The 26,943-nt window shown below is 40.9% G+C and overlaps 1 protein-coding gene across 1 annotated transcript; it reads left to right on the top strand.

Moving 5' to 3' along the window:
- Positions 1–8,246: 8,246 nt before the first annotated feature.
- PROK1 (prokineticin 1) lies at positions 8,247–16,319 on the top strand. Its single transcript, XM_054981808.1, has 3 exons — positions 8,247–8,318; positions 14,816–14,941; positions 16,200–16,319. Exons 1-3 carry the CDS (start codon positions 8,247–8,249, stop codon positions 16,317–16,319), a joined length of 318 nt encoding a protein of 105 aa, XP_054837783.1.
- The last annotated feature ends 10,624 nt before the right edge of the window (positions 16,320–26,943 follow it).

The raw sequence follows: 26,943 nt of genomic DNA, 5'->3' as shown, positions 1-26,943 counted from the left end.
AGAGCCAGGCCCCAATCTCCTGCTGGGAGATTGAGGGGGCCTGGCAACCCTATCTACCACTGAGCTACAGTCCACTCCTGGATCAAAGCAGTCTACCTGAACAATGGGTCACATGCATTCACAGTCCATTGATCCTTGTTCTGAAATCGAAGGAAGAGTGATGATGACTAGGGATGAGAAGCCCTAACATAGTGTAGGCCACAGGTGTGCTTTGCCTCACAGGATGTGTCTCTTTATTGCCATATTTGATTTCAGGTCTCTTGCTGGGATAAGTACTCATTTGCCTCATCTCCTTGGTGGTTTAGGGTAATTAACGCACCGCTATGCTGGCTGGCTGGTATTGAAGTACCACTGTACCAGGGCAATCCTATGTGCGCCTCCTCTTAAATAATTACTGGTTTGCAACAGAGAAAGTTACTAATGTGTTTTTAGAGGACTGGATAATTAAATATGAGCATTTGAGCATGTAAGGAACAGGAAGTCTGTTTCCAACTATATGAGCCTGATATTTTACATGACTACCAATGGTGTCATATCTGATTCTTTCTAAATTGCACACTTCTCAATGTACCCATTTTCTAGCTCCTAGTTATTGTTTGTCTTGGATTTCTATATGTTCACCTTCTCATTCTTGGCATTTTTCTGTTACTTGTCAAGCTTTGTATTTTTTCTTCTTTTCATGTTTTTGTGCTTTTCCTCTTATTGCTATTTGCCAACTGATAGTTAATTGACACTCTTCTCTTGTTAAAAACAAATTCTAGCATTAATCTATTTAAGATGGCCTATGATATTACATTCCTGTCATTTTAATTTTGATATTCTCCTCTTCTACCTCTAGTTTTTAATTATTTTGGATTTTGATCGTATCTATTACACTGTAAAATAAAAATGAGGGAAAGTGGTCCCCAAGACACACTAAACAAAGGAGGAAATTCCTAAGAGACCACTAATACAATAATGAAGATTGTCTCAGTATAAATAAATACAATCTATAGGTCAAACCAAGTATAGCAATATTTTGGTCAAAACATATGTAATAATGTAATATCCTTCTACTACAATTGAGCAATGGTTTGTTCATATCACAACCAGAGCCTGTGGAGAAATTACATTACTAGTCAATTGTCACAGGATTTCCGCTGATACCCAACGATGAGTGAGTATGCCTCACATAAAAAGACCAGGAATAATGGAGCAGTAGAATTCTTGGCTTGAAAAAGCAACTGCGAAATGGGCTGTCTAAAGAGCTGGCGCAGGAGATTTGGAAATTTTCCTCCTGGAGCATATTGCCAACTGCTCAGGAGATTTGGGGATTTTTCCTCCTGGAGCATACTCACTCATCATTGGATATCAGCGGAAATCCTGCCTAAAAACAGAAAAACATATCAAATTATTGAAACCAACAGATGATTGATACTTACCTGAAAGCTTTCTTTACCGTCCAACTTCCACATCCATATATCATAATGGGGGAATACCATTGTTATCTTAGTTCCCAGAGAGATATCTTTATCTTTGAGGATCTTTTCTAGCTCCCTCACAGATGCTCTTCTAAGTCTCAGTCTTCTTCTGATCTCTTCATTGCAGTCTCCCTTTTGCTTGCTGATTGAGCCATGGGATAGAAAATTGTGAACAATAGCTTTTTATTCCTGCGTAACTGCATTTCTGCAGGGGTAAGGAGACTCTACTGTTCTCATATTTATTAAATACGTTTGCATTTAAAACTTTGAGCAGGAAATCAACAATAGAGAATGGAGTACTACACATGCCCAGCCTCTACAGAAGCTGAAAGACAGGACAACGGTATAGCGCAATCCCGCATGTGCTCAACAAAAAAAATAAAAGGAAGGTTGGACAGGAATGCGCCATTGCCATTTGTGACAAGGCATAGATAAAGAATGCATTTTCTGTTTGGGACCCTTTTCTCCTGCAACAAACACCCACAAAACGTGCATGAGGATGATGCATGTGAAAGGTGAGAAAGGGAAGACGCAGCTTTGGGACAGGGAAAACCTGAAAAAATTGGAACATGTGGAAGCGGCCAAGGGCATGCATTTTGGCCAACTAATTATCTCATACCTTCAAACACCATGCAAGGTTATCTATACTTGAAACTTCTTAAAATATATTGTGACATTCCCTGGGTCATCAGAATAGACGTGGCCCTGTTGCTTCAGGCAGCCACCCTTTATCTCATTGCTGGCCCTCCTGTGTATGTGCCGCCTCCACAATTCCTCATACCATCTTCACCTGAGTGTTTAGTGTCTGTCTGTGGCGCTGGCCCCTTGGGCTTGGTGGCTGTAGCTTCAGGTTGGAAGATGCGCCCCTGGCTGTCTGTCGCCCTCTGGTGCCAGCCAACGGTGTCTCCAGCCTTGTTGGCTGCTCTTGTCCTCTCAGGGCATCCATGTCCTGCAGTGCCCAACCTCTGTCTCAAGAGTTTCTGTCTCATTCTCCTGACTTGCCTTTGCCCGCCGCTTCCTGCGCCCAGCCCATAGCCATCGCTGGCTCACTTGTCTCCAGCTTCCACAGCTCGGTCACCTCCTGCTCCAGCCTCTCGCTCTCTGCTCGCTCTGCTCTATCTCCATCCGTTTGCTCTACTCCTCTTACCTCTGCTCACCCCTCTGCAGGCTGCACATCTGCCTATTGAAGTGCATGTCTCCCAGCCCCGCCCCTCCAGCAACGCACCAAGTGCTGCTGCAACACATATATGAAAATGGTTATTCATTCTTGCTACTTTTTAATCTTAACAAAATTTATGTATAATTAGTGATTACAAGTTCTTCATACATATGAATATCTTTTTGGCCCTCAACCAATACCCCCATTCTTGAATCATATCTTGACTTCTGTGAAGCTGGACATTCCTGCCATTCTCAGATGCTCTCTGTCTCAGCTAATAGTATCTATTAATATGAGTTAGACGGCCATACAATCATTTCATGCCCCTCTCCGTGGTTGTCCTATTCTGGGCCTCCATCATCATCATCATCATCATCATCATCATCATCATCATCATCATCATCATCATCATCCATTCATGGCATGTCTAGCTGGGGGTCAGGCTAGCCTTGTTTCTGTGTGCAAAGGCATTTTCTATGATCTTCTTAGTAAGATCAAACAACAATTCCCATGTTTCTGGCTGTATCTACATTTTCTTAATTAGTTGAGAGGAAGATTCAGATCCCCTTTTCCACTCTCAAATGAAATAACCTGCCAAACAACACAATGTCTGGTAATGAAGATTTGCATAACTAAAAATGTTTTTAGCGAACACTAGTATACTACATGATGCTGTTCCAATGGAGGACATAAATTGGGATAAGCCAAACACTTAGGATCCATCTTTCAACAAGAAACCTACATACCCATATTAGTTTAATGGTTCCTTGCCCATGATGACCAGCAAATCATATGTCATTGCTATTGCATGCATTCTCAAGCCTTTTGCCAGTTTCTGGAAGTGGCTAAATGATGTTTGTTTGTAGCACTGTGCCAAACGATTAGTATTGTGCTTGATCGTAGTGATTTGCAAGGAGGTACAGGAATTTTAAGTCACTAGCATGGATGCTACAGTTGTGTGAATTACCATAGTATGAGGGTGTAACTAACTACATGATGCACCAGATACACGTCAAGTCAAAGATGTGCAACCAGGCTTGCATGGGGACTTAAACCTTAAAAGTGCTCATTCACTCAGAGCTACAAGGGTGTGAGGGGGTAGAAGGAGCTTCTGGCTTCCCTTCCACCCCACTTTCAGCAATGAAACAGGGGCTTTTTGCCCCTTTTCTCTGGTTCCATGTGGTACTTAGGGTAATCTCAGGCAGTTTGATTAATTTGTTTTGCAACATTTTGGAACCTATTTATGTCCAGAAGGGGGAAAAATGCCACTTTTATGATGAACGCAAGGACTGCTAGTGTAGCATAGTGGTTAGAGTCTCAGAGCAGACACAGAGAGACTTAGAATCAAATCCTTCCTTTTGACTCTGGGGTAGATGCTGGTCTGTATCCAACATTCTGAAGAGTCAAGGGATCTTACTTTTTCTTAAGAGGGGGTGGGGATTTCTGTCAGTTCCCCTACTTCCACAGCAGACCCCTGCTATGCTGTTCTTGAGGATCTGCTGACCTCTGGGGACAAAATTTGGAGAGACTCAGGGGGCTGCAGTAGGAGGGGGAATAACTGGAAAACAATCAACAGCCCTTCTTAAGAACACTTATGGGCACTTCAGATTCCTTAACTACTGGTTGCAGGCCATTCTGTCTAAATCTAGCCTATCCCACAGTGCCAATGCGGAGAGCTATATACGCTGCCTTGAGCACCCTGGAGGAAGGGTGGGATAAAAATGTGTTTTTTATTCAATTTTTAAAAATCTACTTAGCATCCAGTTGTGATTCTTTCCTATCCAGATTTTTTTAAAAAACATGAAGCAGTCTGAGGTAGGCTGTCTAAACAGTAGAAGGAAATGCAGAGAGGCTGCTTAACCTCCCCCCCCCCATCCTTTTTTCATCTTGAAATTACACTCTTTATGATATCTATTAACCTGCAGAGGAGAGGGAAGGGGCAAGCAGCTTCTCCCTTCCCTCTCTTCTCCTGTTCATGTGCTGCTTTGGGTGACAAAATAGCTATAAAAGAAAGAATCAGTGAACTCTGTTCAATTATGCATGTAGCTTGAGCCAGAGTTCAGATTACAACTAAAGGGATATCGTTATAAACCAGAATGTGCAGTCTGAACTTGGCCCCCACCCATTCAAAAACTATAGCTGAAGAAGGTTTTTTTTTAACGTTCAGGAGCAGCTGGAAATCTCCCAACCAGGCACTTATCCTGATGCCTTGTCTGGTTTCACTTTGGTAGGCAATGGGAGATGGGAGAGGCATCATATTGTCTCCTGGCCACCTTCTGATATAGGAAGTCATCAGGGCTGAGAAAAAAGTGATGAAAGCACCAGAATGAAATGAAGGAAAGTAGAGGATGGATTAAGGCAGTGGTCTTCAACCCATGGATCAAGTTCATCAGGTGGGACATTGAGCCCCTCCTGCTGGGCCACAAGCCCTTAAAAATCTACATGTTTTACTGATTTCTGGAAGGACCTGCTGAATAGAACACAAGAGTCCCATGCCTGTTGCCTTTCTTTGGATGCTTGCTGAGAAGAGCGACAGGACAGCAGGCAGGTGAAGTCTCACAGTTGTGGAAAGACCCTTGACTTGTTGCTCATCTTCAGGTGCCTAGCTTGTGTTTCCTGTCCCCATTTATTTTGGTCTGTTGCCCAAGATTCTTGCATTGACATCAGAAAGGTCATAACTCTGGCTCCCCTTCTTCCTATCATGTAACTCTAATGTCACATTCTATCATGGGTTTGCTGTTCATTGGGTGCCATTCTCAGTAGTTCCTAGGTCAGGAAAGGATGAAGATTAGGGTTTAGCTCTCCTTGCCAATGGGATCCGTTTGTTTAAAAACTGATACTCACCACTCACTGGAAGATTCTGGGAAAGAAGAGAAGCCTGTTTATGTGCCATTTTATGGCTACCTCTAAGCTCACTCTGTAAGTGAGAATTTTAATTACCTATGGAAATAGGACACTTTCTCTTTTTTTCCTGAATTTTTGGGAGGGAGGATCCTTTGTGAGAGGTGTACAACCCCTGTGAATCCCAGGGATGCAGAGAGTACCTCCAGAAATGTGCTCTTAATTTAAGCCCATGTAAATCCCTATCAAATCGATTTCCTGACATGACTAGCTATAGTTTGGATATTAAAGAACAGGGCTTGAAGTGTGGAAATGGTAAATGACCCAAATCCAACGGCAACTTTTTGATTTGCTCCATCCAAGATTATAATGCAGTCATAATAATGAAATAGTCATCAGGGCTCATTTTGAGGGGCAACGCACAGGAACGCAGTTCTGGCAGTTCCCCAAAGAGGTCACATGTCCAGTGGCCCCGCCTACCCGACTCTCGGCCATTTTGGGCCAGTTTTGTCCTGGATTGGGGCTGAAATGGCCTGGGTTGGGCCTCTGATGGGTGGTGTTTCACTCTCCTGCTCAGCAGTGGCCCGATCCTGACCATTTTGGGCCATGTTTTGGGCATTTTCAGCCCCTTTCTGCTATTTTGGGCCCAATTTCGGCCCTGAATGGCCAGGATTGGGTCCAAAACAGCCAGGATAGGTGATGTCAACGGGTGTGGCATATGCAAATCAGTTATGCCAATGACATATTTCTGGTGATGGCAAGGGGCGTGGCATATGCTAATGAGTTATGCTGATGAGTTCCTCCAGCTCTTTTTCTATGAAATGACCCCTGGTTGTCATAAAAAAACCCTCAATAGATAGTTATTACATATTCTGACTAAACAGTGTGCATGCTTACCAATGGCTTATTGTAACAAAATGGAAAAATTTCTTGTCACTGTTAGCTCATTCAGGTTCAGGGTCTCCTGCATATAGCCAGGGAGTACTATGCATGTCAAAGTATTTGTGTAGTCTGCAATCAGAATATGCAGACCAATTGCATAACAGCTCAAGTACAGTTTTGCTTGCCACTGTTCAATATACATTTGGAAAGTATGCAGTGTGAAAGGTTTGCAATAGTGAGCAAAGTTGTGCCCATTGACTTATGGTTATGAAATGCATGCTGGTAAGTAATGTGTGCCCTGAAATTTGGTCCGTATAGAATCTGCAGGTGGCTGGTATGGTTAGGGTTAATAGCAGAGACCTCTGCACTGGGGATGAAAGACAAAGAACAAGTACATGTTCAGGTGAGCTGAAGTCAGCAGCCATGTTCCAAGCAAAAGAGTGGGGGCATTTAGTAGCAAGGATGGGAAGCTGATGCAGGAAATGAACAGCACTAGAAGTGAACAAGGATCTGAATGCAGGCTATTGTTCTGAACATTATCCTGCATCTAGGTTTCCTTTTCTTCAATTTAGAATCATAAGATTTTGCTTTGCACTCTGAAAGAGAAAGAGTAAAGGAGGAGGCTTTGACCTCCCCCATCCTTTTCCTCATATGATGGAAAGGAGAATGGACAATGCCAATCAGGTTCCCCTTACCTGCACTCCTACTCCTTCCCTTCTTTTGGCACTGTCGAAGCACTCTCCTATGGGACATTGCACTTGCATAGCCTCTTGGTTAAGGTGGGCCACTACCTGTGTAAACCATCTATGTGGCACACCATTTGACGGTATCAAATCTTCTTTTCTCATGATGATCAGGTATCACCTGATAGCTGTTGGTTATGTGGTATCATCAGGAAGACCTATCAGAGCTTTTCTGGCTTCACTCTCACATCTTGTGGGTAAGAGAAGGGGGGGAAAGTAGGCCTAGTGGTAGAGGAAGCATAGTCATCCCTGCTGGTAAGCAGGGTGAATGAAATACCTTGCTCCTGTTCATTAGATGTAGTCAGAACTTTTACTAACCTGAACCATGACTGTCTGCTTGGGAGAGTGCTTGAGTGGATTGCAAAATATTATACATTCTCACACTGCTATCTGGGAATGTAGCTTGATCCTGCAAGTTCTGATGAGTATGCAACATCATAAGGAATGCTGCCGACCAAGTGAGCAGCTACAAAGACAGCATATATATTTGAAATGTAGCTGTACTTAAATGAGATGGGATCTGCCCATGATGACCCAGGGGAATATCTAGTCCATGCAAATCATGACCATATGTTAGCAGTGATTAAATGCCATTACTGTGCAGTTGCCAAACTACTGGAAATATTGATTAGGTGATCAGGGAAGATCCTTATCTTGACCCAAAATGGGCACTGTAAAGAAGGCAAGTTTGATTTTCAAATACCTTTTTTTGCAAAGTGCACATAGTTGTTAAATTCCTACATAAAAATAACTAGGGCTACAGAAATCCAATTGCTATATTATTTGTAGGCCCACCAACAATGCATTAAAAAAACAGCCACCCACAAAACATATGTGTATTCCAGTTATACACCAAATAAATCTTGTAAAGCGCCAAGATTGACTGTTTTCCCACTATATTTTATGCTATAGCTTCAAGTCTCATCCTATATTCACTGGGATCATTGTAGCAAGTACCGCATCAGCAACAGAGATAAACTAGTGGCTGAGATGTTAAATAGAGAGCTGGGAGAGGGGAATGTGATCAGATCTCACTGAGAACCCAGCAAGGCAAGAGGGAGGAGAAAGACTCACAGCACTACTGGGAGTGCCACTGTGACATGAGAGAGGGCTCCTGAGAACGAGGAAGAGGACAAGGACTGACTAATTCCCTCAAGCATCATGAAAATGATTATCCAAGTCTTGTGCTTCTCTCTCTTAGTCACCTTCTACAAATGTGCCGTGATCACTGGGGTAAGTTGCTTTCATTTGCCTTGCTAGAGAAATCTGACCATGTGTTGTGAATTTGCTCACAGTGAAGACAGACTGTGATTTTGGCATGATTCTGTCCTTCTGGGACAGAAGGAGACGAGCATCCCTTAGAGCAAAGGTCTTGGGGCTAGTGTGTTTTAATATATGAAATCTTTGTAACTTTTCTTGGAGAAATTTTGTTGCAATACTTTTCAGCAGCAGTTACAGAACTTGGACTGATAACTAACTGACTCTGGCTAATGCACATGTTGGCACTAATACTTAGGTCCAATAGCAGTTACGTAATGCAAATACATCCAACAAGAACCAAAGAGATGAGTTTTGTTTGAGTTCAAATGTAAAGGTCAGTGTGAGAGGAAAATTAAATTAGCCATAAGGAAGTGGGGATGCATTTCATTTTGAATACAGAAGTTAAACTATTTTATTCACAAATACACATCTACAGCATGTAAACACATCTACAGCATGTAAAAAATAAATTCATCCTGCAAATTAAAAAAATACCAACATAAAAAACAGAAGCATTATATGCTACTGCATTCTGTTCCAAGGTTTGCAGTACTGAGCTTTTCACAGTCTCAGGTGCTATACTTAGGAAACTGGGTGGAAAACTTTAATTTATTCCAGAGGATATTGCTAGCACCCCATGGACACAGAAAAAAATTCAAAATGTGACTCTCTGGTTACATAAGAATTCAAGTGTTAGTATGCAAATCAGATCAAATAACATTTGATAACTTTCCTTTTAAAATTAGGGATGAGAACCTCGCTATGCTGACAATGCTGATTCATAAAAATTGCTTTGTCTCTGTGTCTTATGGTTATTTCTTTCGATTCTCTCTGAAATCACGTACTTAATGACATATGCCTCCCTCAGGGCAAGAAATTTCTAGCTTTATCAGATTTACTTCTAACATAAGATTGTCTTGATAAATTGATGAGATGAATTCACCTCTGAACTGATCCAGAGGTTACATTTTATAAGATCTGCTGTATGTTCTTCTATATGTCAATTAATGCCTGATTCACTGAATCACAGAAGATCACAGCAGCTACTTCTGGAATAAGAAAAATCTTATCATGGGAAAGCGCCAGAGAACTTCCATGTATTCTTGTATTACATGTTACACGACTCATAGGAGTAGATCACTTAAAGCAGTTTGCGCATTACCAAACAACTGCAATATTGTCTGCTTTGGCTTGCAGGTGAAATTCTTTGACTGACACTGATGGCAAAACTCTCACTGATTTGAAGGTTGCTTACAATGTTACTTGTTAAAGAAACGTGTGTTTTAAAACCTGTGTCAGCTACAGAGGTAGTTATGATATCTAGGTGTCCAATGCAGGAATTCTAAGTAATCCAAAAGACAAATAAATTGAGTCTGTAGCCTTATGCATATTTACTTGTGAGTATATCCCTTTGAACTGGATGGGACTTAGCTCCTAGTACATATGCATAAAACTAGGTCCAGTCACATATATGTAACTCATTTTAGAGTGAACTTCAAACCTTTACTTCTAGATTATCTTTATTTATGAATGGAACTTATGAAATGCTACAACTGTGCAAGTATTATAGGACAAAAAGTGTTTCATTCCTCCATCTATATAATGAGGTCCAGGTACAGAACCATCTATTTCTTTGCAAGGAAGGACACTTAAAACTTTACTTAGCCCCACCAGCTGTCAACTGTAGAAGTATCAAGTAATAAAGACCGTCTGGCGTTACACCCTTTCAAACTACATTTGGAAGATTACATATATCAATGTTCCCCCCACCCCTACAACTTTTAAATCTGCAGATAAACGTAGAACCCTTCTCTTTGACATACTAACAATTTCTCTTGGGAATCTTCCATTCAGAATGGCAACCATCCCTCCCCACCCTCAGACAGTTAGTTGGAAAAGCAGAAAAGCTTTTTGTATTAAACTCTAACTCATCCCAAGCCTACAAAAATAGACCCCAGGACTCAGTTTTAGTGCATTCCCCACATTTAAACCCAACAAAATGCAGGTTTCCCATTTCAACAAGTTTCTATCTCCATGCAAGCAAATATCACTTGCCCACCTTAGAGGCAGGATGAGCACAGAGCATCAGCAGGAAAACGAAGCATAATTGATCCAGGATCTGGCAGTCATACATAACAAAAACCATAGTTAAGTAAGACTAACTGTGGTTAACACCCCAGCTTCAGACCTAGTATGAAGTCCCTGAACTAATCATAGTTAATATGGTGGTATGAGTTAGGATGATCAATTAGCTATGACCAGTTGAATTAAAACGGTTTTTCATTATGTCTCAACCAGCCTACTGAGTTCTATCTTGTTTGCTCTGGATTCTTTTTTTTCCCCTGAGAACACAATATTATCTGTTACTTATTAAGTTAAAACGAAGGCATCTTTAAGAAGGGTTTCTTTTCCAAGCTTAAGCTAGAAATAATTGTTTATTAATAATAATCTTGAATAGTTAGTCAAAGTCTTTTATAGTGCGATTCTGTGGTAGAGTTACTCCACTCTAAGACCATTGAAACCAATGATTTAACTGAAAAAAATCTGGAGCAAAATCTTATATTTGTTAATATAAAGGTAAAGGTAAAGGTAGTCCCCTGTGCAAGTACCGAGTCATTACTGACCCATGGGGGGACATCACATCATGACGTTTTCTTGGCAGACTTTTTACAGGGTGGTTTGCCATTGCCTTCCCCAGTCATCTACACTTTACCCCCAGGAAACTGGGTTCTCATTTTACCATCCTCGGAAGGATGGAAGGCTGTGTCAACCTTGAGCTGGCTACCTGAACCTGGCTTCCGCCAGGATCAAACTCAGGTCGTGAGCAGAGCTTGGGCTGCAGTACTGCCACTTACCACTCTGTGCCATGGGGCTCTTAGATTTGGTAATATAAAAATTGACAAATTAATGATTTCAGTAATATAATATTCAGAAATCTTTGGCTATAGCTGTTATTTTGATGCCTGGACATCTGGCTTAGGGTTCACAGAAGTGAAAGAGAGGGGGAGAGAGCAAGTCGACAGATTTGTAACTGATAGGGTCATTTATCAATTTGCAGAGTTACCCAAATTTTGCAACTGAAACAACTTAGTTTGTCTTTCTATTATTGTATTCCTCACTTGAGAAGGAATTTGATTTTCTGTAAACAGAGTATTATATTTGCTTGAGCTATTTAGTTCCCTGATTCTGTGGTTGCTAAGCACATGGAGAAACATTTTGCTTGTGGTATATAGGAAGCACTATGCACTGGAGAAGTGGTGTGCTTCTGTCTGCTCGGGCAGTAGGCAGCAATGCCATTGGAGTGAACAGCAAACATTTTGATTGCATCCCCAATGGGGAAGCGAAAGAGGTAAATGTTGCACTTGCCTCTCCCCTAGATGCCATGAAATATTTGCAGTCCTTGTTTGACAACTGAGCAACCACATTCAGAATCATAAAGAGAAGCAGCAGTTGCTCAGTGGTTGTGGTGGTCCATTAAAAAAAATCGTTGGATATGCATATCCTAACAACATATAATGTGTAGTTCCATTTTAAGGGAAACAAAGAATTCACAGAGTGAGCAGAAGAGTTGTGTGCTGGTTCTGCAAACTATGTCCCCATCTTATTTCATTCTTTGCATACTCAATACAGAGATCCCACATTTCTGCTAAATGTGGTGCATGCCTGATAGCATTTTAGCTATTATTTGTATTTTATCTGTGCCTGCTATGCCATGCTCCATGCTTTACCAAGTGCCTCCCTCAGCCAATCCTGCCTATTAAATAGGATTGGTATTTGTCTGAAATTTGTAAGAGAGGATCCTTTGTGGGAGGGGTTCAATGTCTGAGAATTTGGGCCCTGTTTGGATGGGCAGGGGATTAATTTACAAGTGGAAATATATTCCCCATTGGAACTGACAGAAACAATATACCAATTGAATAGGTGAAACAAATAGTTTCAATAAGAAGTATAATTAAACTAAATGAATATTTTTAAAAGAAAAACAAGCAAAAATTAAAATGGATTTATTTGCACATCCCTAGTATCTATCAAGTACAATTATTTCAACAATGATTCAACATTACTCCCTCTCCTCAAACAAAATAATAAACCCAAGAAGGAAGGAACTGTCAAACTTTGAATTCTAATGAGTAACTGCTGATCACTTCATTCTTGATAGATTATTTCCTGTTCCCTAAATACTTCTGACGGTTTCAGCATGAGAACTCATGAGTAGGCTTGGCAGGATTTGATTTGTATTTGTTTAGCATTTCTCTGAATAAGCCTGATGCTTATTTTTCCCCCTTGTCTTTACTTAATTTAAACTGTTTCATTTTTAACAGATGCAGGAAATTGCATTATTATCTATTTGTCCTAACTTTTATCTATTTAAATCATGACAGCTGTAGTGTGTGAGTCAGGCAATTTCTGTATGACGGTATAATACAATTTTTGTATGACATATTTTTAAAAATTAATACATGATAACCACTACTATAAAGCACAAACAGGAAAATTATAATCATAAAAGATTATGGTTGGATGAGATCTTCTGATATCACACCCAAATCATTGATCAGTAGCAGGATCCATCTGTCCATTATTATGTGCCATAAGCAAAGGTCAGAAGTGACCAAGCTGGCCAGCAAGAAGTTCTTGAAGAACAGATAATGTAGTTTAGGAAGACCAAGGTATCCACAGGGTTTAGCTTGAACCTGGAACATTAAGTCTTCGCTCAGAACTCATTTTATATACTAGGGAGGACCCTCGAATATGTGAATCACAGGTGTAAAAAATAAGGCCATGAGGCTTTACCAGGCCCTTTGGGGTCCCCTATATAGCACAAAAGCACCTCTACTTAACTCTATACAATTCAATCACGTTTAGAGTGAAGAATCCACAAATGGCAGTCTGGTGTTCCTCATCACAAATTGATCCATTGTTGAAAAGCAACATCCATTATTTCTTGTGTTTGAAGCATTAATGTTCGTTGCATTGTGGAGAAGAGGGAAACATTAAACTAACTAACTAACTAACTAACTAACTAACTAACTAACTAACTAACTAACTAACTAACTAACTAACTAACTAACCTCTCTCAGCCCGTTCCTTCCACATTCCCAGCAGCTCTACCTGCCATCCACCCAGACTTCTCTAGACAAATAAAAAGAAGAGAGGAAAAGAGGCCCCATCTTCAGTAATCTGCTGCTTTAGATGCTATTCTGGGGTGAGAAGGGCAACAGTAAAGCATCGGTACACTTACCTGAACATACAAAGCTGCCTTATATTGAGTCAGATTGTTGTTTCACAACTCCCTCCCCCCCCCCCCACACCCCCAGTCTTTTATGTCATCTAGTATTTGATATGTTTAACTGGAGATGCCAGGGGCTGAAACTGGGACCTTCTGCATACAAAGGAGATGTTCTACCACTGAGCCATGGATGTTGCTTGAGATTTCCTGACTATACTAGTAGCTTCTACTATGTTGACAAAACTAGTGCTGCAGTGATTAATTCTGAATTCTCATACATTTGCAATCAGAATGTGCTGCATTATGAACCATGTATGGATGCTTTTAATTCCTAAACATGTAAAAGTATTCTCAGATATAGGGCACCACTCGTCATGATACACAAAAATAGATACATAGCTCCTTAGTCAATCTAATAATGGAGTGAGGGTGGGAAATCTTGAGCAATGAGTTTTTTCCTGCAGTAGAAAAAACTGCGTCTGGTCTTTCCAGACATGTCTTTTGTACAGAGGCCGCATAGTGCATTTGCTGAGTATGTCACAGGTGATGCTCCTCAGGGAGATATTCCCTTGCAAGCTCACACTGCTAAAATATAATATAAACAGGCTGTTCTGTATGTCATAATTATCTAAATGTTTCTTAGAAGTTTATCTTGGAAGTCACTTAGGGACAATGATCACATGAAATGATCACAAGCTAGACATTTGCTTTTTTAAAGAGTTGGGTCCATTTTGGGTTCCCTGCAGCCACACAACAGCTGTGGGGAATGTCTATAAATAAATCAGGGCCTATTGGGGGATGGCTCCCACCTTTCCTCAAGCTCTTTTCCCACTCCAAAACATCGGGGTGGGGGGAGGAATTATTTCTTTTGCTAATTCACAGGGAGTATTCTATGCACATGGAACAGCAAAAACAGAAATAACTCTTCTGCACTTTTTGGGCGCAGAAAATGGGTCAAGCAAGGCAGGAACCCTTCCTCCCTTCATAGGGACATTTCAAACCCAAACTGGCTCTGATTTATTTTATGTATAACCATTCCCTGTGGCTGCTGTGAGGCTGTGGGGAAAATAAGTCAGGTCTGGTTTCCCTGGACCCAACTTTTTAAAAAACAAAATGTCTAGTTTGGCTCTAAGATTTATTGCTATATCTATTTTCCCACCATTTTCTCTCTCACACTCGTACTTGTTTTCTTCCTTAAAATTTTTTGGCTAATTGGCACTGCTGTGGTGCTTTCTTCTAGGCCTGTGAGAGGGATCTCCAGTGTGGAGGTGGGACATGCTGTGCTATTAGCTTGTGGCTCCGTGGGCTCCGGATGTGCACTCCTCTAGGGCAAGAGGGAGATGAATGCCACCCCATCAGTCACAAGGTATTTATAAATAACTTCATCCCTTTCCTGGCTAGCCTGTTCCAACTGCTCTGGTTCCAGTTCCTCTTTGGAAGAGCTACTTTTGGAGAACGGCTCATTAGGCTAGAGGAAAGTTTCAAATGTTGCTGAGAAGAGTGGTACAATACAGGCCGCTGTTCTGTGTCTACACTAAGAAATGAGAGATATGAATTAAAAATGATTCCTAGATATTTAAACAATTCAGTTTCTTGAGAACTCTTAAGATGATTTTTCACCTTTGTATTAGCTTCTTATGTCCATTGTGTGTGCTCTGCCCTCCCCTGTGTGGGGTCTTACAGGAAAATCTGTGTGTGAACAACAATACATATAAAAATGCCAACTAGCGTCTAGCAGCCATTCATGTGATCATTCACCTCTTCATGTGCTATTTATTTCTTCCAAATGCGAGATACTTTAGTGGGCCTCGAAGGTTGGACCCGGAGGTTATGAAAGTAGCAAATGGAGCTACTGTTAAGTAAAAGTGAACCTCTACTGCTGCAAAATCAAAAAGAGTCCAGTAGCACCTTTAAGACTAACCAACTTTATTGTAGCATAAGCTTTCGAGAATCACAGTTCTCTTTGTCAGATGCATCTGATGAAGAGAACTGTAATTCTCAAAAGCTTTTGCTACAATAAAGTTGGTTAGTCTTAAAGGTGCTACTGGACTCTTTTTGATTTTGCTACTACAGACTAACACGGCTAACTCCTCTGCATCTACTGCTGCAGTTATTTAAAAAATGTGGCAAGTTGTTTATCATGGGAGTGGGCTGGGGACAAAATAATTCCTTTGTTCTGCTCCAAAGAATCTTGAGTTTTGGCCTGTGAATGCCAGTTACTGAGGAAAACTGAGGGAAATTTTGGTCTCTGAACTTGCTTTAAAACTTTCTGAAGTAATCTGGTTAGCCACTGTGGGAATCAAGATACATGATTAGACAAACTGATTCAGTAGGACTTTTTATGTTCTTATGTTCCTGATAAAGAACACTTGTCTGCTACTTCACTTATCTTTCAGTTCACTCTAAATATTCAACACCAAGCTACACCACAATAACATTATACAGTCATTTTTTTGTTATGTCAGGCCACACAGATAACGATGTCAAGATTTGGTCTTAATTAAACCCAGTGCTTCATTAAATACATGGTCCTCCTTGCCTTGTTCCATACACTATTTACTTTGGTTGCCAATGAAGGTATATTGTTAATGGTGTCTGTGTTTCTGTTCTGTTTTCTCTTAAAGGTCCCATTCTTTGGAAAACGACAACATCATACCTGCCCATGTTTGCCAAATTACATATGTTCCAAATTCATCGATGGCCGATACCGATGTTCGGTTGACTTCAAGAACATCGACTTTTAATTAAATGGAAAGAGTCTCCTGGCGCTTCCTATCCCAGATTCCCCACAGTGCACATCACTTAACTACATACTTTTCTCCTCAACACTTGTAAGGGCATTGAAGTTCCCATGTACACAAGCATTGTCTATTGACCTAAATGGGGTTGCAACAATGTAGAAGGTCAGTGAGTCAACATTTCAGTGCCAACATACAAGAATTGTGCTTATAAACGAATTGGGGAAGTTCGAGAGTTGCAAATGTAAGTTAGGGGCATAAGTGTCAGTGAGAGGTGGGTAGGTCTCTGTTTGTGGAAGTCTCCCCAATATATTTTTTAAAAATTCATTTGAACTGAAATAAATAATATTTGGGCTTCATCATATTAAAAAGCAGTGGTCTTCACAGCCTAAATCATGCATTACAATTTCACGCATAGAAATGAATCTTTATATGCAAAATAACTTACACATTGTAATGTATGAAGTGCAGTTTGTTTTTGTCACTGTGCATATGTTGATCAGGAAAGTCCAATGCAGCAGCTACCCAGTCCTTGGGGAGAAAATAATGCAGGGAATGCACATTATCTTTGTTGAAGACTAATGAATCAAGCTTTTTCACGTTATGTTATGGCCAGGTAAGTTAATGGATTCACAACATCTGAGCCTGGAAGCAGACAGAAGACCTCCATAGCTGCAGTTAAGCCATGTGTTAGTTTGCTGGCAGATGACGCACTTGCATTGGTGAACGTTTCTGCATGGAGGAAAGGAATTGCCATGTCTGGAGAGCATGACAAGGTAGTTGTAGAGGCACACAGGATACTAGTTTCACATAAGCACAGCTGTTGAGTAGGAAACAGCACTGGGCATGGGCAATGATGACACTTGGGCAGTGCCACTCTTACAAAAGACAGTGTTGTGCTGAAGTAGCAGTCTGCTTGCCTCTGCCACCTCTGCACCCTCTTTAATGCCAATGCACGCTATTTCTTCAGGTTGCAATGCTCAATGGTGGAAGTTGGTATTCTGCCATCAAACTGCTGCATGTAAGCCACCACTGGGTTCTGTCCACATGATCCCACACTTGATACTCTTCTACAAGAACAGAGAAATAAAACCACAGCCAACATGAGCCCATCACTGGATCTACAGTGGGTTTGCTCTCCGAATACTGAAATGATTTGATAAAGCTAGTTGGATTCACCTAGTTGTTTCCACCCTAGTTGTTTGCTGCTGTTCATTCATTTGTTTATTACAGTGATTCACTGTTAAACTGGTGCACTCCAGTGTTTGCTTGATTGTTCGTTTGTCTTTTTTAAAAAAAATGGTTTGTGGTGATTTCCCCCCTGATTTTTAGCACAATTGCTACACCAGCCATTCAGAGTGGACTGCCAAAGATTTATTGAGTCATTTGGCAAGGCAGTAGATGAAGCTCCAATTTCACTCATTGTCCCTCTTATGTATGGACAATTTTTTCTCTTTAAAAGTGAATATTTTTATGGGCAAAGTCCTAGGATGCACCCATCATCAGACAGGGGGTAGCAACAGTGGTGGAGGCAAGCAAAATCGGACCACCAGTAGTGTATGAGGAAAAAAGCTGCTGCTTGATCTTATTCCCTCCCCCATAGCCTAGCAGCAGGACCCCATGGGCTATGGCAGCAGACTCTGCTGCTCATCCTCATTTGTACTGCTACAGGGATGTTTCTCCTGCATGCCTGTCTCCCATCCTTCCTTTTGTTCTCTGCCTCCAGGACCAAACACAAGTACTAGGACACTCATCAGAGCAACCTTGGGGAGAGAAGAAGTGAACAGGAGCTAAGAAGGAGGGGGGGGGAGTGTACAAAACATAGCTGATACTAGGAGGGAGGGGAAGGTTGAGTGACTGTCACTGTTGACCATGCATGCCTGGGAGAGACACCAGGCAGCCAGCAAAAAGCCTCATCTGTAAAAAGTTTATGTTCTGTTGCAAGCGGTAAAATTGTGCAGATCACATTTTAAAAAAATTAAAGAAGGTATTCTTGAAGCTTCCTGAAACTGACTAGAAAATATGAAATTGCAGATGGCAAAGAGGAAACAGCTCAGTCCCAATTGTCTACATAGGACTGATTATTCCCGAGTAAACTTAATTAAGATCTTCCAGTGTGAAGACTGGGCTTTGATGGATTTCAGTAGGAACAGGAAGAGCAGTGCAGAACCACAATTAAAATTCTGCTTCCAGATGATTGGACAAGAATAAATCTTGGGCAGTGTAAGAGTACCTTGAGGACCCTTGCAGGGAAGCAGCTCTATGGAATGCCTTGCAAAAAAAGTAATTTTTTAAAAGAGAGTAAAAATATTTTGCTTTCAAACCCAGCGCACTACACTAGTACATGTGATTGGGACTGAAAGGTTCCCCTTCAGACCATTTGGTGTAAGCCCCTTTCAGTCTCTGATGCATATGTTCCATCTCCAGTGAAGGATTCCAGGGAAAACTCAAATGATATTGGGAGAACTATCATAACTTCCTTCCAGATGCTCTGCTACTATTTAGTGTGATCAATGCACATGCCACTGACTAAAATGTGAACCAGTTAATATTCAGTCTCTGCCAAGTTTCTGTAAGGTTGTGGAAAGGTTTCCTGATTAAGGAGGTTCTCTTATTTTCAGTAGTAGCGTTTAAATAATCAACATTGCTCCGAAGCTGTGGATAGCTATGATATGCAAAGAAGAGGTGGGCGTGAAGTGCCATGGATTTTAATGTTCAGTAAATATTTAAAGTACTTGTTTGTGTACACAAAGAACATTGCTATCAATGTGGATTGAAGCCCTGAATTACATAGATTGAATATGAATTGTTGTACAATATGGAATGTTTCCTCATAATGTCCTCTATTGTCATGTCATGTGTACTGTGCTATAATAAGAATTATTTTCCTGTACTTTATCATAAATTATGTATGTATAAATTTGTCTTTTCATGTAATTATCATTTAATAATCTTTGACTGGAGACAGAAAGCCAAACTACACATTTGGCCCTGAGCTGGGTAGTGTCCCCCAATTTAACTCCTTTCCCTGTAGCCCATCTGCAACTGCAAGGAATGAACTTACCCAAGCTCTGAAGCTACAAGGAAAAAAGCCCAGTCAGGGGAACTCCAAAGCTGATTTTGGACTTTTTGCATTGTTTCAAAAATCTACAAAATCTTGTTTGTGACAGTAGGACAAAAGAAATCTAGAAGAAAGAATCAAAAAGATCGACGTGAGATGAATTAGTATTAAGGTTAGTGGCATTTTCCTGCTTGCCTTTTCATAATGAGATGGGGTCAGATGCCGATCTTGTGCTTTCTTGCTGCTTGAAGGGACAAGAAGGAATAACTGACAGTTCATGTGGGAAGAAAGCAGATGAACACAATTTTGGAGAGATGTGCTGCTGCTATATAGAACTCTTCATATTTTGAAGTATCTGGATACTGATGGCGTGTGCATTTGTGCATGTATGTGTACGGAAAATGGGGGCCACATTTATCAGAAAAGTAAAAGTTTGAGATGATGCTGTTCAGAGGATGTGGGCAAGTAGGCAGAAATATATCCCAGTAGCTACAATGAGAGCCAAGCTACAAGTGACGTCTGACACAGGTTGGACACTTGTCAGCTTCCCTCAAGTTTTGATGGGAAATGTAGGCATCCTGGTCTTGCAGCTGTAATGGAGAGCCAAGCTGTAAAACCAGGATGCCTACATTTCCCATCAAAACTTGTGGGAAGCTGACAAGTGTCCAACCTGTGTAAGGCATCACTTGTAGCTTGGCTCTCAGTCTCATACAAGGACGTTCTGAAAGGACACTTTGCTAGCTCTCAACAGCAACTGTGTGGAGGCTGGAATCCTACATAACAGGAGGTGTGCTAATCTGGGAGGAATGAATTGGCACACCCTCAAGGGAGGTACCAGGAAACACTAGATAGGCAACAGAGTACATGCTGGCGTTACAGGGCCTTTAAAAATAATTCTAAGTCCTTGTCAACGTCTGCTGCTGCTGCTTCATCGGGGGAAGAAAGCAAAACCACCATAAATTGTTTTCATAGTAGTAGAGATGGTATGGTATAATAAAAGAATCCTGAAACAGAGAAAGAGGAGAGCCACAGAACAAATACCAAAAAAAGAGACAAAAATCTGGATCTGCTTCAAAACAAGTTTTATTATGGCCCAACACATTTTGATTTCTTTTTCAGAAATCAAACCAGAAACTTGTTTTGATGCTTGCTCGCTTTTAGAAAACAGCTTTCTCAAAGATGCTTATAATAAGTGCAGTGCTAAAAGAATCAGCAAGTGTTCTAATCAAGAGCAAGTGTGGATGCAAATCCCACCACGCTCTTGAATAAATCACTATCTCCTAGCCTCAAGTTTCAATCTGCAGAATGGGAATAATTGTGATGTTCTACACATGATTGTTGTGAATATGAGCATAATAAAAATTCTAAAGTGCTTCACAAATTTAAAATGATACACAAATGGCACTAGCAGCCTTTGTGCTCTAAACCTGGCAGCTGTACACAGGGGAGGAGGGTCTGCTGGTGGAATTTTTGCTATGCAACATTCTAATAAGGTGGAAGGCAGGAAAGGTGACCTACAACATGAGAGATCTTGCTTAATCTTTTGTTTATTCACTAAGATAAAGTTTCCAATTTGACTCCCATACTACATCAAATTCAGATGCCCTTTGCACCAGGACAAGTCAGGCACTTATCAGATGGTCTTTAAATTGGGCTTTTTGTGATGGTCTCATTGCATGACTGCCAAATATTTCCAAGATAAAGCCAAAGTGGGCTCTGTACTAATTCAGTAGCTGCAAACTGAAGGAAAATTGGACAATAAATTTATATTGCAGAAATATAGTCCTATATTCCCCTCCATTATTAAGCCTTAACATTGCCAGTAAAAAAAATTTATTTTGCAATCTGGGGCAAGACACTCAGTTCTTGTCTGCTTGCACTGTATCCACGGAATGCATTCCAGTTATGGAACTGTTTTGCAGCTTGATGCAGGAAAAGAAACTACATGGCAGGATTTAAAACACAACAAATTCAGCTTATTTTCATAGGGTGGGGCCTGGAATTCTCTTGATATGACAGCTGATCTCCAGCTTACAAGGATCACTTACCCGGGAGGAAATGGTCCCTTTGGAGGACAAACTCTACGGTGTCACATTCCAGCTAAGCATTCTCTCAACCCCACCCCAGCACTGCTCCCAAATCTCCAGGAATTTCCCAAACCAGAGTTGGCAACCCTATCATCTGCCCTTCTTTTAGCCTCTGTCCCCCATAAGGCAAGTCTAGTCTACTCTCCAAAGGGTCTAACTTCTAAACCCCTTCTGAATGAACTGTTAGTGTACAACAAACAAATTACACTTAGTGGGAATTGTCAAAATGATATTCAGAGAAATAAGGTAGTGAGCTGGATGATTTTTCATATTTCAGTGCAATGATTTGTAACAATTAGGTCTGTAACATAAAGAGCAGATTTTAAGGACAGCTAATTTGCTGAGGTCAATTTTGGTAAAGTCATACGTTTTAACTGTGTACAAACAGAAGATTATGGATGGAACTTGAAAAATAGGCTGCTATGCAGCAAATGCACAAAATTAATGGCATCAAACCTTGGCTACTTAATGCTTAGTCTCCAATGTGGACTTTTTCACAGGATGACCTTGAGCATGAGGAGGTGGTGGGCTCTTCTTCTTTGGAGGTTTTTAAGCAGAGGCTAAATGGCCATCTGACAACAATGCTGATTCTGTGGACCTAGGCAGATCATGAGAGGGAGGGCAGGAAGGGTTACATCAGTGCTTAGCTCTTGTGGCCCCTTCTTACATGCCCAGGGTAATGCCGATCGCCACGTTAGGGTCAGGCAGCAATTTTCCTGGGCCAGTTTGACTAGGGATCTTGATGGTATTTTGCTATTTTCTGTGCATGGAGCAGGGGTCACTGGGTGTATGTATGTGGGGGTAGGGGTGGGGGTGGGGGAGAGGATTGTGAATTTCTTGCATCGTGCAGGGGTTTAGACTAGATAACCCTGGAGGTCCCTTCCAACTCTATGATTCTATGATCTCTCTCTCAGCATCATCTACCTTTCAGGGCTGTTGTGTGGATGAAAAATGGAGACGTGTTGCTATGAACTCTTCAGAGAAAGGGCAGAATAAAATGTATTATTATTAATAATATTATCATAGGTGTTTAAAAGGTTATAGCAGCATGGGATAATTCCAGTTTAAAAAGCTTATCAGCTATTAAATACCATTAACAATATCAATATTAAATATTTGAGCAGGACTTAAAATTTCCTCACCTATTGTGTTCAAAAGATTAAGGCTGAGGATTTTCAAATAAGAACTGTACACTTGCTTGGGTATACCATGTCTGGACATTCACCAAGGGCATATAGAACACCGGCAATATTTCCCCTTTTTAATTTTATCTACCATCATAGTCTATGTGCTTAAGAACAATGAAGGCTGCAATCAGAGGCACACATTAATATTAAATATGATCAATGGAAATAAATCTGATTACAGTTAGTGGAAATTATTTCTGAGAAAACATGTATTGGATCAGTCTGTAAGGGATTTTTGGATGAAATTATACCAAAGATATACATAGAGCATTGCAGCTGCAAATGGGGAATGGCTTTATGAATGTACAGGGCTGGCTGAACTTCAAATGTAAACTAGGCAGCTGCTTGGGTTGCCCAAATTCTAGGGGTACCTCCAAAGTTATACCTATGCTGCAGACAAAGACCTTTTGGAAAAGATACAGAGAAAGAATGAAGAGCAAGACTCAGGTCCAGCAGCACCTTAAAGTCCCACTAGATTTCTAGGTATGAGCTTCCAAGAGTTAAAGCTCCCTTCATCGGTAGCTCATTAGCGCGACTGGTATCCTCCACACTCTGGGAGAGGTGGTTGAGAGCCTTTTGATCCTGCTGTCACAAAGCATAGACACAGTTGTAAAGATGAAAAAGAAGTGACATTAAGAAAGAAAATAGTATGTTGGTCAGGGAAAACTGGAAAGTTAAAATGGCCCAGGGGAAAAAAGAGCTTCATAATAGTCCCCTCTCTTTGCACTCCTTAGCCCAGTTCAGGACTCCTGAAGTGACTTGCAGCACAATCCTAGGCATGTCTACTCAGAAGTAGATCCCATTATGTTCAATGGGTTTTACTGCCAGGTAAGCATACTTAGAATGACAGTCTTGGAGAGGTTTAAAAACTCTACATGTCCCAGAGCTGAGATTCTTGAGGAGGACATTTACAGAATATCGTACCCATCCTCAACCACACTAATGGTCCATTCAGGCTAGCGTCCTGTTTCTTGCAGCATCCAAATGCCCCAGAAGCTGCAAGCAGGAGCACACAGGCCAAATTCTCCCTCCAGTTGTCGCCTTTAGCGATTGATGTTCAGGGGTGTGCTGCCTCTGAACATGGAAGTCCTATTTAGCCATTGATGGATCTGTATAATGTCACTTTAAAGCCACTTATGCCATCACTACATCCCGTGGCAATCTGTTCCACAACTTAATTACATGTTTTAACTCTGTGATGCTCAGCATATGATAAAACAGAAGGTGCAGAAGATCCATAAATGTAATTTGCCCTGGACAGCAAAAGTTCGTCGAGCAAATTATGTACTTCATTAAAGTAGTCATATCTAAACAGTGGGTGAAAAAGAACACACCATGACCAAGCAGGCTACTTTAGTAGTTGATATAAATATATAAAGCTGCCTTCTACAGAGACATTGGTCCATCTAGCCCAGTGCTCTGACTAGCAGCAGCAGCTCTCCAGGTTTTCTTCTCCAAGCCCTGATACCTGACATCCTTTAATTGCAGATGCCAGGGACTGAACATAGGATCTTTTCAATGCTGAGCATGTGCTCTGCCACTGAGCTACGGCCCATCCCTATGACATTCAGTGGGATGAATATATTTGTAGTGTCCCATCTCAGTCCATCATCTAGCTTTCAGATGTATTTATTTCTCTATTTAGAAAATATATGTGCCACTTCTCCAGAGACCTGCTTAAGGCAGCTTGCAAGCTAAAAAGAATGCAATGAAATCATAAAACCAACATCATAAAAACAAGCCATAAAACTCTACTTAGTAGCCTAACATGATATTCATAAAACAGTCATCAGTCTAGAAGCAGGCTGTTAAAAGGTGTTTAAAATGCCCCTCAATTAAAAACCTGGTGCCTAAATCACAGTAAAGGAGGTGGTAGGAAACTTCATTGTATCTTAGTCTGCTAGCTAAAATTTTATTATTGTACATCGGGAGATGTCTAAGAGTTGCATATCAGGACAAGTCATCTGAGCAAAACAGTAAATAAGAACACACAGCACAGCTCTTTGCTTCCTTCCCTCTGCAATACAACAGCCTCTATTTGAGGGACCAATGTGGACCTCTCTCCCCCTATTACAGATACTAGTCACTAGAAGTTTATGGCCAAAGGCCGTCACAATACAGAGTTAAGAACAGTAAAAGTAGAAATTTATCATACAGACATAAAATACAGTTATTAGAATGGCAAAATAAAATACAATTAAAATAGAACCTTAGTAGATCCAATTGTTCAGACCAGTATTAAAATACAGCATGATTATAAGCATCTGAGGTGAGACCATATAGTTATGAAGAAAATTAATTTTCTGAAGAAACAATCTTGGCCCTAATCTTTTTTGCAGCTAAGGCAAACAAGGATACTCTGCTAGTGACAAATGAATCAATATCGGATAACAAAAAAAATAATTTGTCAATATCAGAGGTAAAGTTGTGCCCCACTAACAAATTAGCAAGAAATTTAGCTCTAGCCTCTGCATACATAGGACAAAATAAAATGTAATGTACGAGATCCTCAGGAACTGAGGCACCACATATACAGACACGAAGAGCCATTGAGGTTGGAAGATATCTTCCCGTAAGTAAAGCTGTCGGCATTGTTTGAAAGCGCAGAGAGGTAAATGATTTTCTGAGATTTTGGGATATGATGTTCGCTAAATAAGGAGATCTAACGTGATCTCTCTTTAACAGTTTAAACCAGGGGGAGGATCTGGATTGAGAAATTGTAAGACTGTCCAATAGAGCATCACATCTGTAGACCCAATTTCGTAAGCTGGAGCCATTATTTGAAACCCCCAGCAAATCATCTGGGATGGAATAGTGAACGAGGATGCTGCTGTAGCAGGCTGCCCAGGGTGAGTCACTGTGTGCCATCAGCTGAAAGCATCGCTTGCTGAAAGTGTTGGTAATAACAGTATTACCCTTGATCCAGAATTTAAGTATGGCCAGATGGGCACGAGCTCTAACTGAAGGCAGACCAAGTTCCGCCCTCATTAGGTCTGCAGGGGTCCCCCTGGGTACTGCAAGCAGTCGTCTAATGAAAAGATTTTGAATTGATTCTAGACGGGTTATAATATGTTCTTTCCAGCCCCAGACCTCTATACCATAAAGAAGGTGGGGAGTTGCCTTGCATAAATACAGTTTTAGTGCAGAGTCTGTAAGAAATCCACCCTTGATATAGTAAAATCTCAGAATTGCCCCTATAATTTTTAAAGTGGAGGATTTGACGATATCCAGATGTGTACTCTAACTTAGAGTCTCGCTAAAGGTCACTCCCAAATACTTATAGGAGCTGCACTGTTCAATGGGAATTTCATGAATACTCCAGGTAGTCCTTCTGGACCGTCTTATAATGACCATAACCTTGGTCTAATCATAATTTACTTTGAGGGCTTCCTCTTTGCAGTATTCACCTAATTGGTGCAGTAGCCTTTTTAGTCCAGTTTGAGTAAGGGAGAGCAGGACCATGTCATCCGCATATAAAAGGATTGAAATTTTCTGATGACCAAATGAGGGAGCTACAAACGCAGGACCTGATAACCTGTGCACTATGCCATTTATTTACAGGTTAAAAAGCATGGGAGCAGGAACTGTTTAACCCCTCTAAGAATTGGAATTTCATCTGTTAAAGAGCCTATTACAGATACAGTGGTCAGGTGACCCAACTGCCAGCAAGGTATAGAAATGGCCACAGATAACTCACAAATCAAATATTTATTATTTTTCTTCATTTATACCCGACTTTTCTCCCCAGTGAAGACCCAAAGCAGCTTATATAATTCTCCCTTCCTCCCTTGTATCCTCACAACAACCTGGCGAGATAGGTTAGGCTGAGAGTGTGTGACTGGCCTGAGGTCACCCAGCAAGCTTCCATGGCAGAGTGGGGGGATTTGAACTTGGGAACCCAGATCCTAGCCTGATACTCTAACCACTACATCACACGGGCTCTCGGTTCCTAATGCTATACGTTCAAGAAGAATGAAATAATCTTTTAAAATGTAATGCAAAGGGAAAGTTATCAGGCCATTAATGACTCGCTTGCCATGAGCCTATTGAGTGCATGACAATATGTTGACTGGATTGACATTCACAGTATTTTTTACCTGAGACTCACCTAAGTTAGAATTTCAGTATATTTACAAAGTAATGTGTTTGATCTCTTGGCTCCTTTCCTAGGTCCCAGACCTGGGCAGGACTTTCTCTGCTAAAATATGATAAAGGCAAGCCCTTCCTAGGCTATATAAAATAATGAAATTGCATGCAACAACCATCAGGGCAACTGGACCAGTTGAATAAACAGG

The sequence above is a fragment of the Eublepharis macularius genome, chromosome 5 (assembly GCF_028583425.1).
Source record: "Eublepharis macularius isolate TG4126 chromosome 5, MPM_Emac_v1.0, whole genome shotgun sequence".
Classification (NCBI taxonomy): Eukaryota; Metazoa; Chordata; class Lepidosauria; order Squamata; family Eublepharidae; genus Eublepharis; species Eublepharis macularius.
The sequence above is the reverse complement of the archived record's forward strand: the minus strand, read 5'-3'. Positions and strand labels throughout refer to the sequence as shown.